Here is a 12,673-nt window from a genome sequence, read left to right as displayed (position 1 = left end):
CACACAATTTTAATATCTTTTTTTTTCTTTGACAGTTTGCTCCTGGTAGCTGGGGGGACAGTTCTAAAAATCTGTGACTTTGGTACAGCCTGTGATATTCAAACACACATGACCAACAATAAAGGAAGTGCTGCTTGGATGGCACCTGAAGTTTTTGAAGGTAATAAAAATTCACAGTGTCAGTATTTTGTGTTCTTTTTAGGGATACAACTGTGAATTAATGTGGTTTAGGAAACAGAGGATCATATAATCTTTATTTCAATGTGTATAAAAGTTTGAGGTAACAACTGAAAGAGTCTTGGCAGAACTCTTAACATTTATTTAAAAATCTGTACAATTATATATTGTCAAATAATTATGCAGAGGTTTAAAGAACAGCACTGAACCAACTCTCTCACATTAGTATTAGATATTTATTTGTGTCATGGCTAAGATTTACGTAAGGAGTAACTCTAGACAGCTGCTGTTTCTTATTTTGTAACTACATCAAATACAGACAGAGGGCTCTTGCCCCACAATTTTAATGTTTCCAAGATTCTTAAATTATTTCAAACTTTTCTGACATTTAAATACACTGTCATTACTTTCATTCACTATTCTGATCGGCTTTTAACTTGAGAGTTTCCCTGTTAGTGTCTCTAAATTAAACATAATTGCCTTCATTTTCAATCCCCCACTTTCTTGTAACTCCATCTTTGTCTGCTTTTTGTGTAATCTAGAGATTTGATGTACTTCCTCTTTCCTACGTACCAAGGAACTTGTTATTACCAGTTAATTTAGTTAAGTAGGAAAATAAGCTATTTCTTGGAGTGTAACTGGGAAAGACTGATGACACTTGATAATTAGATAGGTATAATTGCTGCATGATTATCACAGAAATAATCCAGTCTATATTAAATTGCAAATTAAACACCGTTTAGGCAGTCAGTACCTTAAATTATCAAAGTGATTTAGCAGTGGTCTGGAAAAAGTCATCTTCCTGCTTTAGGAAGTGCCTCTGTGGAGCAGTGGTTTCCCCGATTCTGGATCCAAGTGGCCTCTTTTTCTTTTAATGTCCTTATTCCAGAGACTGTTCCCATACAGTTTTAGGAGGTGTTTCCTCACAAACATCACCTTTGGAGCTTTTGTTTTGAAGGTACCATTTTCTTCCACATATTGCTTAAAGTACCAACCAAAGGGTTATGTGTTTCACTCTGGTGCCTGAAAATTTTCCAGATACCTACTTTATTTCTTTAACTCTAGCTAGGAGTGCTTCTTTTCTTAATGTTTGTTTATTATTAAATTAAATTGTACAAATAGAGATTTTTTTCTTTTAGAAATAATCAGTTGGACAATTAGTGTTACAGATAGATTTTCTTTTTTTGAGTGAAAAATGTTAATCTAAAATGAATACAAATAAGTATATTATGGTAGGGATTTGCAGTGCATATCCTAGTTCCTCTGGTGTATGAATTCAGCAAGGCAGAACAAAGAAATCTTGTATTGCAGTTGTACTTTTGGACAGCAGCAAAAATCTTCAGTCTACAGTTGTTTTTATGTACTTTTAACTGAAAGTGTTTATTGATAAAGAGACAAATTATTATAAATGGACAAGTATCAAGGAAAGGAAGAAATCTAGTAGCTTCTATGATGCAGCATATCAAATTACTCCAGAAACAGTTATTAAGCTACTAAAACAACCACGTCAAATGTCAGAATTGTTAAAAACTTGTTTGCCTAAGCTACCGAATCAGAATTCAACAATGTAAAAGATGCTAATATTATTCTGTTACTGTTCTAGTACTAATGTTTTTAGATTAGAACAATAAAGACATGAGAAGTATCTGTTGTAGAAGACAACTACCTATTGAAGCAGTTGCCCTAATATTAAGATTTTCTTCCCATTTTAAACATTAGGGCACCTAAAGCCTTGTACAGATCAAATAGTCTAAATGAAAATAACATGATTTAGATCGGGATAAAGTTAGAGAGAGCAATTCTAATATCAGAACTCTCATTAGAAGAAACCATTTTAAAATTGCTGTGGAATGATTGAGGAATGATTGTGTCTATCCAATCTTGGTCTATCACATACTAAAATAATAGAGAATATTCTCTCACTTTCTTTAGACTCTGTTTTCAGAATTAGTCCAAGACTTCTCGGCCTCAAAACAGAATTTCCTTGTGCCAACAGGAGAATAGGGCTCCTTTCCTTTCATAGGCTTAGTGTCACAGAAGTGCTGTGACTGCATAGATGAGACTGTTTTGCTTCCCTTAGTGATCTGCCATTGTTTACATAGGTTGGAGATCTTTTCCAACCTTAATAATTCTATGATCAACTCAAACTGTACTTCTTTTTAATGTGTTACATAGAAAAGACACAAATTATATTGATGACTTTCTTCCAGGTAGCAATTACAGTGAAAAATGTGACGTTTTCAGTTGGGGTATTATTCTCTGGGAGGTAATCACCCGTAGGAAACCTTTTGATGAGATTGGTGGTCCAGCTTTCCGAATAATGTGGGCAGTTCACAATGGTGAGTTGAAAATACTTTATTCCATTTGAAGTTGTGTATTTGACCTATAAATTTGCTAAACACTCTTAACCATGCAGCTTTAAATTACTAGTGTTTCCATTTTATGCTTCATTAAATATACACTTTTGTCACAAAGACTACATAGTTAAACACTGCCACTTCTGTGTCAGTGTGGGTTTTGTGTTATTTGGCTGCTATGTGTAACTGGCATATGAATAAAGAAGGGTAAAGAGCCATGTCTTCTTTGTTATGACACTCCATTTTAAAAGTGGTCTGAGAGGTGCTATAGAAAAACCCACAACCCCTCTATCCGGATGAATAGTGATTTTTGTTAGCCAAGTTGTCTCTTTTATTTTTTTTACTCTTTGTAGTTAAATGTCTACAATAAATGTGTAACTTGAAGTAACTTGACCTGTGTTTAGAAATGCTGGAAACTGTCAGACTCCTGCAGGACCATTAAGCATTAAAAATGTCACTTTGTTTTTCATCTGTGGTGTTTTGGGTTTTGTTTTTTTTGTTCTGCTGTTGGAATGGTTTTACCTTTTTACCTAGGCACCTGCACTCATGGGGCAGCACTCTGCTGTGCTAGGTATTATATAGAACAGAGTTTTGTGAGCTTAGACTATAAACAGGGCACAATGGTTGTATTCAAATGGACTTTTTCTTTAAAGCAGTGGTATAATGTTGGTCAGGATAGTAGATTGTAGTATCTTCATGCTAGTGGTGTAACTTTTTTACTGCTGTGTTTTTAAGTACCATGGCAAAACAGTTTTACAAACAATTAAGTAATGATAGTGAAGTAGTTCAGTGACTGCAAAGAATTTCTGCCATTTGTGAGAGACAACATCAAAGCAAGCACAAACTTGTTTGGAAGAAAAAAATAACAAACAAGCAATGAAGGCTGTTTTTTCAAATACACAGGTCATTTAAAGTTAGGAGTAAAGAGTGCCTTGCATAAAAGCATTAACTGTGAAACTAAGTGTAAATCTAATAGTCATAAAACCTCAATAAGGTGCGGGCATATCCTTTAGGGACAGAAAAATTCCCCATCTGTAGCTACTTTTGCTTTAAAAACTTATCCTTTTTATCTTCTTCCATTTTCTTTTTCCTTCTTAAGAGGAAATATTAGTACACTTCATCTCACTTAAAACTGTTGTGGCACTCATGTATTACTCGGTCTGTTTAATATATTTTTAAATACTTGCTGATTGCTTTGCAAACTGTCACTGTTCCTCATATATCAGACACAAGCGGTTGTCCATTAATTGTATTCCTTGTTGAAATCATAAAAAGAGGAGAACCTTGAACCAAAAAACAGCTGAATAGTTATACAATAGTTGAAGTAAAATATGTTATTACAAATGTGTGTAGGCATGAGAAAGTTGCACAGAATTGGTACTTCCAGTGCCTGTAGTTTTTAAGGAAGTTTATAAGGGCAAAATCAGCTCTCAAAAATACTTCAGGTGTTTTGGTTTTTTCATTATTTTTTTCTTGTGAATACAGCATTAGGAACCAAAGACTGTTACTACTTGCTTCCTAGTTTGTTCTAGAGCTTTATTCTTCAGCGACAAGTAACATTAGCCATTGTAATGTGCTGTATTTATTCAGGCCTCTACTGAAGGAGAAGTGTAATTTTTTTCTACTTGTTTGTATGTAATTGTAGCCTCTATGTAGTGCAAAGTAACTTTTCTTTTGATCAATTTTTGTTTGTAAGAGAGAAAATTAAGTACAAGCCAGTTCTTTCAGCCTACGATTAACTCTACCTTTCCCTATATTTATTTAGCAAAATACTGGAGAGAGATCAATCACTGTCAGTTGTTTATTATAGTCTGTTTAAAAAATTAAGGATTTTTTCTAATTTCAATTACAGGTACTCGACCACCACTGATCAAAAACTTACCTAAACCAATAGAGAGTTTAATGACCCGTTGTTGGTCCAAGGATCCTTCTCAACGACCATCCATGGAGGAAATTGTTAAAATAATGACACACTTGATGCGGGTATAAAAATTTATTTTAGTATCTTAATCAGTTCTTAATCTGTTAAGCTAGGAAATTGAATTACAAAAGGTATGCCTTTCATCACACTCTAAAGATGGGCTTACATGTTTTCTTTCTCCTCTTTCTTTTTGATAAAAATTATCGATTATGGTGGAGAAGGGAAGTAATTAATCTCTTTATGGGGGGCTATACCAACTCATAACAGATTTGAGAAAATTAAAAAAATACTCATAGGTGTATTTTAATGTATGACTAAAAATATTTGCATTTACGTGTCTTCAAAATAAATTATTATAAATATATAAATTGTATTTCTAAATTATGAGATACTATTAAAATAATTTTAAACCAATGGTTAATTAGGTTTTTTTATCAACTCTTTTTTCACAGTACTTTCCAGGAGCTGATGAACCTCTGCAGTATCCTTGCCAGTATTCAGATGAAGGCCAAAGCAACTCTGCCACTAGTACAGGTACATTTGTGTAAGTTAGAGAAAAAGAATAGCGACATAAGCATTGACAGGGATCTATTTTTTTTGTTAATACTTCTTACCACATCATATTCAGTGTTCTCAGTCAAATGGTTTTGATGAAGTTTACATGTAATGGACAACAAGTTTATGGTAAAAGCTGTCTCCAAATGTCCAGGTTTAAAGTCTCCTTTTTTTTTCCCATGAATGTTGCTAACAATTAACACCTTTTCACTAATATGTAATATGTAGGAGTTGTCAATTTAAAATTTTTCACTACTTTTGAAAGCTGCACCTCTTTCAGTTACAATATCCGGAATTTAAACTTGCATTTGTTTTATGTTAAGAGGCATTAAATACAGTAATTTAAATTACGTGCAAGAAAATAACCAGAAAGGTGGATGGAACAAAATGTGGGCTAGACTTTCAGGTAGTCTTGCTCTCCAATAAATCCTTTTAATAATAGAAAATGAAGATCATTTGGTCTCCTCATTTTTTAGAGTACAGGTTTTCCATTTAAGTAATTTTTAATCTTAGGTGCCTTCAACTTCCTCTGCTTGGTTGGTTTATTTTCTATCTCCGAAGAAATTGCTGGTATTTTGGATAAAGTTTCATTGGCTACTTTACAATTTAGTGACCTGTATATTAACAAAATCTTTGCAGCTCTAGCATTGCACTGACTTTACTAGTTGTTCTCCACCTCTCAGCACATGATTTTAAGACATAATTTATCATTTTAAACTGTGAATATATATTGACTGTTATTTATCAGGTATTTGTGCTCTTCTGTGGTTAATGATGGTCTTTGTCATTAATTGTGAATGAGATTGCTGGTCGTATTTTTAATATGACATTACCCTAACAATTTCAAAGAAAGCTAAAGATTGACTTCTGAATGTTACCGTAGTAGGTAGTTGTGTATTCTTTTTCACTCCTCTTACTTCTTACAGTAATGGATCTGTTGCAGTCTTGCAACTTGCCTTTCATTAAAAGTTTTGAAAAGTGTTGTTTTAAAGCCAAGTTAGACTTCTGAGAATGCTGTAGTGAAGAGATGCGCTTCAGTATTTTCAGTGGACATTCCCAAATGTTTTTCTTTGTAACTGGTTTCTAGGTTCATTCATGGATATCACTTCTACAAACACGAGTAACAAGAGTGATGCTAACATGGAACCAAGTGACTTCCAAGGAGCTTCTACCAATGACACTATTAAACGTTTAGAGTCAAAATTGGCACAACAAATCAAAAACACAACCAAGCAGCCGGTAAGCTGAATTGTGCAATTTTGAACCATAATAATGAAGTGGACATGGGCAGACAAAAGTGTTGTATCTGCTCTGAAACATTTGTGTCCTCCTTCAAAAATCATACAAAATTGGACCCAGCTATTTATAGGAGAAGAACATGAAAAGGGATGGAAATATATTGAATAATTCCAAAAATGTAAACTGGAAGGCTCTATTAAGATCTCCAATGAAATGTAAAAAATAGTTCGTTCTATTCAAAGGTATTTATTAGATTAAAAAAAAGATGTGTTTGAAAATTGCTGCCTTAATTTAAGTCTAAAATGGTAGTATGATATAAAAGGATTAAACATTTATGTGAATTTTGAAAATACTGTGTTTTATTTCAAGTAGAATGCAAAAATACAAAGATTCTATTCTGATAATATTGACCTAGTTCTACTGATTTTTTTATCTGTGTATAGTTAGATTATTTTCAAAGTTGCAGATATTTCAGTTTTATATGCCAAATAGCTCAATTATTACCATTTATTGTTACAAATTTTAAATCTTCTCACTTTTAAAATGCACATTATAAAAATGTATTTTAACCTACATACTGGTGCATATCAGGGAGGGGCTTGTGCAGAATTTTCTTTTTAAAAATGTGACTGTTGCAACAGGGTGATCCCGGCCGTTTGAGTTTGCCCCCATCTCGTGGGAGCAGCGTGGAGAGCTTGTCAGATGTTCGCGCACGACCACCGTCAGCCCTTGTTTCAGGAGAAGCCAAAAGGATGAGTGCTGATATGTCTGAAATAGAAGCAAGAATAGCTTCCATCACAGGTAAAATTAAAGGATGTTTGGGGCGTAGATTAAGGAATTGGAAGGAAAATGTGAAATGTGCATAGTCTTACAAAAGGTTAATACCAGTAGCTGTATGAAAATACTTTGACTTTACATGTAGTCTTTATTGTCTTTTATTAATTGTGGGAGGGAAATGGCTTTATTTATGGTTGTACAGTCAGCAATGTTGAGTATTGTAATTCAGTATTTTAAAGGTGGTAGAAGAGATTTTGTTGAATTAGATTTTTACTTTTTTTAAAAACACATTATAAGACTTTTAAGTGTCAATCCTATTCCAAATGCACAACTTTCACTTTTGCATCTGAAATAGTGTTATTTTATCTCTGCTAGCATAATTATTTATATAATAACATTTTCTTCAAGGTTATTTCTATAATATTTTTGAAATTAAGAGGTAGGTTTAAAGTTCAGCATGTTCCCAAATAAGTTTTAAAATCCACTTCGGCAGATTTCAGAAAGAGGAGCATAGTTAGATTTTATTCACGAGATTAACAAAGCATTGGTGTCTTCTGTTTAAAAAAAAAAGCTACAGGTGTTTTGCCAGGTTTGCTTCAGCTATAAACTGTTATTTCTAAACATTAAATCTTTGAGAGAATTGGAATTTATCTGTAAGTATAAGTACATAATTTTATGGTGAAAGCAATATCTATTCTTCCCAGAAGAGTGAATTAATAAACATGTGTATACTTGGCAAACACTTTCTTGTCTCTTTTCTTCATCAAAGATATTGTTTGTTAATTTATGTAAGCTTCAGGTTTTAAGTTCTATATGTGAAAGTTTTGGTTTGTTATGGTATATAACCACACATTTAAATAATAAAACAAAATTACTTTAGTTAGTTCAGGGTTATTTAGCCGTTTAAGTATTTTTCTACCAATCTGAAAATTAGGGTAATTGAGTAGATGCAATTAATAAGGAATTATGTATCAAAATTCTGGCTTTCTTGTGCTCCATGACTATTTCATTTTGTTCTTCATTGTATTATGGTTACTCCAAGATCTTGTTTTACTAAATACTGAAGTTACTCATGACATAATATTTACTTTGCCCTAAACACATTTTACTTTCATGTTCTTATTTTAAAGCTTTATTCCAAAATTTGTCTTTTGTATTGTCAGTCTTTGACTGGATGATTGTGTAGCACATCTCACCCTGAATATCTCTAAAGGTTTCTTAACACAGAAGGCATCTGTGTACTTACCTAGTAATAACACCATGCTGGTTTTATTTTAAAATATGTCAGGACTCACTTTGGTCACTGACACTATTAATGTAAGTATTTTACATTAGTGGAGATAATCTGGCCCTCCTCTTTTTGCAAGTTTTTAGTTTTTCTATTTTGTCTTCCTTAAATACATTAAGGAAGACAATAATAATTACTATTCAGAATATTCTAATAATTTTTTTTGTTAGCACTGTAGGGTTTCTTTTTCTTGAAACAAAAGTATATATATATTTTTGGTTTGGGGTTCTTTGGGTATTTTTTTAAAAAATCTCTTAAGGCTGTAGAAGACTACTAGAAATGAGGGTCAAACCCATCTGACCATAACTTTTTCAGAAAGAGCTGAAACAGCACTGTGTTGGTTTTGGTTTGTTTTTTCAATCTTGTTAACTGCGTGACAGAAGTAATATGCTGTGAACCTGAAAAAAAATTGTGTGGCTGGGTGAGAATTGGGCTGTTGTTAAATCAAGTCAAGAATTAGTTAATCTTGTTCCAGCTTTCATTAGATTAAGTGTAAGAGTAAATCATGTAGTACACATCACCATTACTTACTGAGATGAATATGCTACAATGTTCTGGTTTTGGGAGATGCATTCAGTTTTTCTCTAAATAGGAACTATTTATCTTAAACTACAAAAGTAGCAAAATAAAAAAAAAGTATGATTAGATTTTAATTCATAGTGTATGACATTTCTTGAACATCAATCAAAAATTACAAGGTTGGTAGTGATATCCAGCTCCAAAATTGTCACTAATGGGACAAAAGAGTGAGCAGCAAGAATGATTATCAAATGTAGTAAGAGTAAGCATTTTTTCAGAGACAGATGAGATTTGCTTTGAAAGGAGGTGATTTAAAGAAGTATCTAACTATTAAACTTGTTTATAAAATAGTTTGTTCTCAACACTAAAGAGAAAAGGTTATATAAGTTCAGAGAGTCAAGAATTTATTCTGAATGTACAGGTGAACTGAAATAATTTCATTTTTTTCTCTGTTTGGATAATTACATTTGGTTTTCCCTTCCGTGTTGCCATGCTGCTTTCTGTGTTTGACTTTTGTGTTGCTAACTGTAACTAATTACACCGTGTTGTAATGATGGCTAGTTCTGCATTTTTTGCTTTTTAACCGTTGCTTAATTACGTGTAAGCATGAGTGGAAGGCAATGCAGTTTATTCTGCATGACACATTTTTGCATGAACTCTAATTTAACCAAGTATATGAAAAGTGCAGTATTAGGAATTTAATAATTTTGCTATTGCCATTTTAGTGTTTTGCATGTGTATTGTATATGTGTATTTTTTCAGCCTATTCCAAGCCTAAACGAGGCCATCGTAAAACTGCTTCATTTGGCAACATTCTGGATGTCCCTGAGATCATCATACCAGGTATCGCAGACCAGGTGAACGGGTCAGTGGTTAAGATGCCGGAATAATGATCAGACTGCTAAAATACTTCTTGCTCCAGTTGCTGTAGGACAGAACTAGAAATTATCCCACAAAATTTTTCGTAATGCTTCTGTAAAGAGAAGCATAATATTTTATTACAAGCTTACTTTTATCAGTAAAGGATTCAGTCTTCTAGTTCAAACTTAGTTCTGTTGATAAAGCATTTTTTCCTTTATTATCTTGATGTTTAGAATCTTCTTATAGAGGAAATCTATATATACAGTCTTTTATTACAGCGCCTCATTTGGTAAAAATGGACTTAAGTTGAAAAATTCCTGTCTAGGTATTTATTTTGCCCTGATCTTTGTTGTGTTTGGGCTCCTATTTTTTAATCAAATATTAGTAGAACAAAAAACTTAAATACATTAGGTACAGAATTTCAAATCCGTGTGATATCTGTGATTAAAACATTAACACTTAATCTGTGTAATCCTTATATTTGACTACACTGTTCTAGATCTAAAATGTGTCTGCGTGAGGTATTTCTGTTGTGTTTAAGTAAATGCAAACTAAAATTACTAGAAGAGGCTTCTGACAGGAAGAAAATCAGTATAATCAGGCACCATAGATGATAATTTCACTTGGGACTTTAATGAATAATTCTCATGTATCCCAGGTCTATTTTTAGTTAGTAGCATAACGTTTTCCTTTCCCTTTCCATTTTTTTTTTGCAACCAAAGTGGATTTCTTTCTTTCATTTCATACTTCTCAAAGCCTAAAAATAAGTATAATCAATCCCAAACTGTGATATGTATACCATTAGCAGTATGCAAGTCACTTCAGAATTATTTGTCACAGACAGGAGATGCAAATGATAGTATCTACTGCTAATTTAGAAATACATTAGAAACTGTGGACCTCTCAGTCTAAATTGGTGTCATCTGAGGAAGTTACCTTGTAAATCTTGATATTGTTTGGTATTTTAAAGTAGAATGCAGAAGATAATTTTGTACAAAAGTTTCTTTCAAATAACTTTATTGAAGGTTACGTATAAAAATACAGAAAAAATTGAGCAACCCATGAAAAGAAAACTACTTTGGCATTGAGTCTAACAAATTGGCAAAAGAGTTTGCTAGGGTAGCTTTCCACTGTAACTTTCAAAGGGTCCTGGCCTGCAATGGCATAAATGAAATCCTGAGAGAGCAAGGAAAGCAAAAGTGGAGAGATCTGTCAATTTTCACAGTGTTACCACATGCTGAGAGCCTGTTAAATAAGCTCTAAACGCTAATGAGTTCCTCTTCTGCGCACACAGTCTGCACATAACAACACCGAGGCTTCCAAGAAACCCTGAAACTTTTAAGGAATGATGAAGTCAAGTTAAATGAAATGCCATGTTGTTTTCACAAAATAGATTATACCAGTCTATTGGTTTCTTCGTTAGGCAGAGGAGTCATTAGAAATTTTTCACCTGGTCTATATTAATTGAACTGGACAAGATGGGAATTCCAAGATGAATTATTTGGAATACATATGAAAGAAATAGCAACTTGTAGAAATGAAAGAAGTTAAAGGGTTGGAGCAAGCATATCAATCAATTTTCTCAAAATTTAAGTCAAATTTTAAGGTATTTAAGTCAAATAAACAATAATGAAATTCACTGATAATGTTTTATCAGAAGCAACTATTCATAAAGAGGAGGATTAGAGTATTACATAAAGTGAATTTTGCTGTGACCGAAAAGGAATGGGGTAAAATCCAGGGTCATGCATTGTGGCTCACACACTAGCAACTGTTTCTTTTAATAAGATGACATGGGACCATAGCAGATGTGTGCAGATGAATCCTAGGTAGTATAAGCCACTAATCTAATGCAGTTCTGAAAAACTGAAATCTTAACGTTCATTTCCAGGAAGAATGAAGAAGCACTGATGCTATTTATAGGCCCTTGTTGAATTTTAATCAGGAATTCAATATACTGTTGTGGTCAGTCGTATAAAAGAAACATACATGCACTCTGAAATAATATCAAGAAGAGCTAATAGGATGTTATGGAGAGTATAAAGAAGAATCTGAAAGCATGGCTTTTTTTAGCCCACAAAATGAAAACTAAGAAATTAATAATTATCTTCTATAGATGAATCTCCAGCTAAAAACTAGGAAGAGAGAACTACTTAAGCTAAAAGACAATATTGGCACTACAGAAGAAATATTTAAATTGTCTGCAAATACATCTGGGCTGTATATTGAAAGTTTCCTGGTTGTCAGAACAGCTTTCCTGTAATAATCCCAAAGCCAGAAAAAAATGAGATTAATCATTACATGACAGGGACATGATTATCTGCCTAGTAAACTAGTTATATTCATCTGTATACTTAAAGCAGTTATGCAAAAATACCTTGCTTGGTTATTCTTTTAAAAACAATGTGTTTCTCACTGCTTTCCTTTTCTTACTCTCTCAGTTCCCCCAAACTGTCACCTCCATATCGATCCCACCCCGTTATGTTCCATAGCACTTCTGCCCCGGACCCTGCTCCTCCGAACTTCCCTGGGCATGTCCCTCGGTGGGGCGAGCAGCTCATGTAGGTCCTTGGAGCAGCACAAGTGCCGGTCTGTGCTGCTGCCTGGAGTTGTGCTGAGCACATGGTAAAGCAGCTGCTGCCCAGGGAGGGGAGGCACGACGCAGGCATGTTACCGTGAGTCAGCTGCTTTAGGGCAGGGCTATTTTAGAAGTATGAGTACTACATCTGCTATCATTGGGGGTTTTCGTAATGTGTTGCCTCAACTGCATTTCGTCCATGAACTGATTATGCTACCAAGGTCGTAAAATACACGTTTTTATCAATTAAAGGTAAAATATTGGCAGAAGGGGAAGTTTCTAATATATATTTGCTCTTCTTTCTAAATTAGTACAATAAGGGTGACTAGAACTTTTTGTTCATTTAAGATGCTATTTTGTATTGCTAGCTTACAAACTTAGAAACTGCAAAATGGATCAAA

General features: G+C 33.5%; 1 protein-coding gene across 4 annotated transcripts in view; it reads left to right on the top strand.

Moving 5' to 3' along the window:
- The window catches only part of MAP3K7 (mitogen-activated protein kinase kinase kinase 7), a 46,001-nt gene that overhangs the window by 16,386 nt on the left and 16,942 nt on the right, over positions 1-12,673 (top strand). For 2 of the 4 annotated variants that reach the window (XM_017824874.1, XM_017824882.1), the window contains exons 6-12: positions 36-160; positions 2,388-2,516; positions 4,387-4,517; positions 4,908-4,989; positions 6,098-6,249; positions 6,891-7,050; positions 9,596-9,676. In XM_017824874.1, coding sequence (XP_017680363.1) covers positions 36-160; positions 2,388-2,516; positions 4,387-4,517; positions 4,908-4,989; positions 6,098-6,249; positions 6,891-7,050; positions 9,596-9,676 — 860 coding nt within the window. The remainder of the gene's footprint in view (positions 1-35; positions 161-2,387; positions 2,517-4,386; positions 4,518-4,907; positions 4,990-6,097; positions 6,250-6,890; positions 7,051-9,595; positions 9,677-12,673) is intronic. The other 2 variants (XM_017824900.1, XM_017824892.1) reach the window with 1 other exon arrangement.

The sequence above is a fragment of the Lepidothrix coronata genome, unplaced genomic scaffold (assembly GCF_001604755.1).
Source record: "Lepidothrix coronata isolate B3197 unplaced genomic scaffold, Lepidothrix_coronata-1.0 Scaffold4, whole genome shotgun sequence".
Classification (NCBI taxonomy): Eukaryota; Metazoa; Chordata; class Aves; order Passeriformes; family Pipridae; genus Lepidothrix; species Lepidothrix coronata.
The sequence above is the reverse complement of the archived record's forward strand: the minus strand, read 5'-3'. Positions and strand labels throughout refer to the sequence as shown.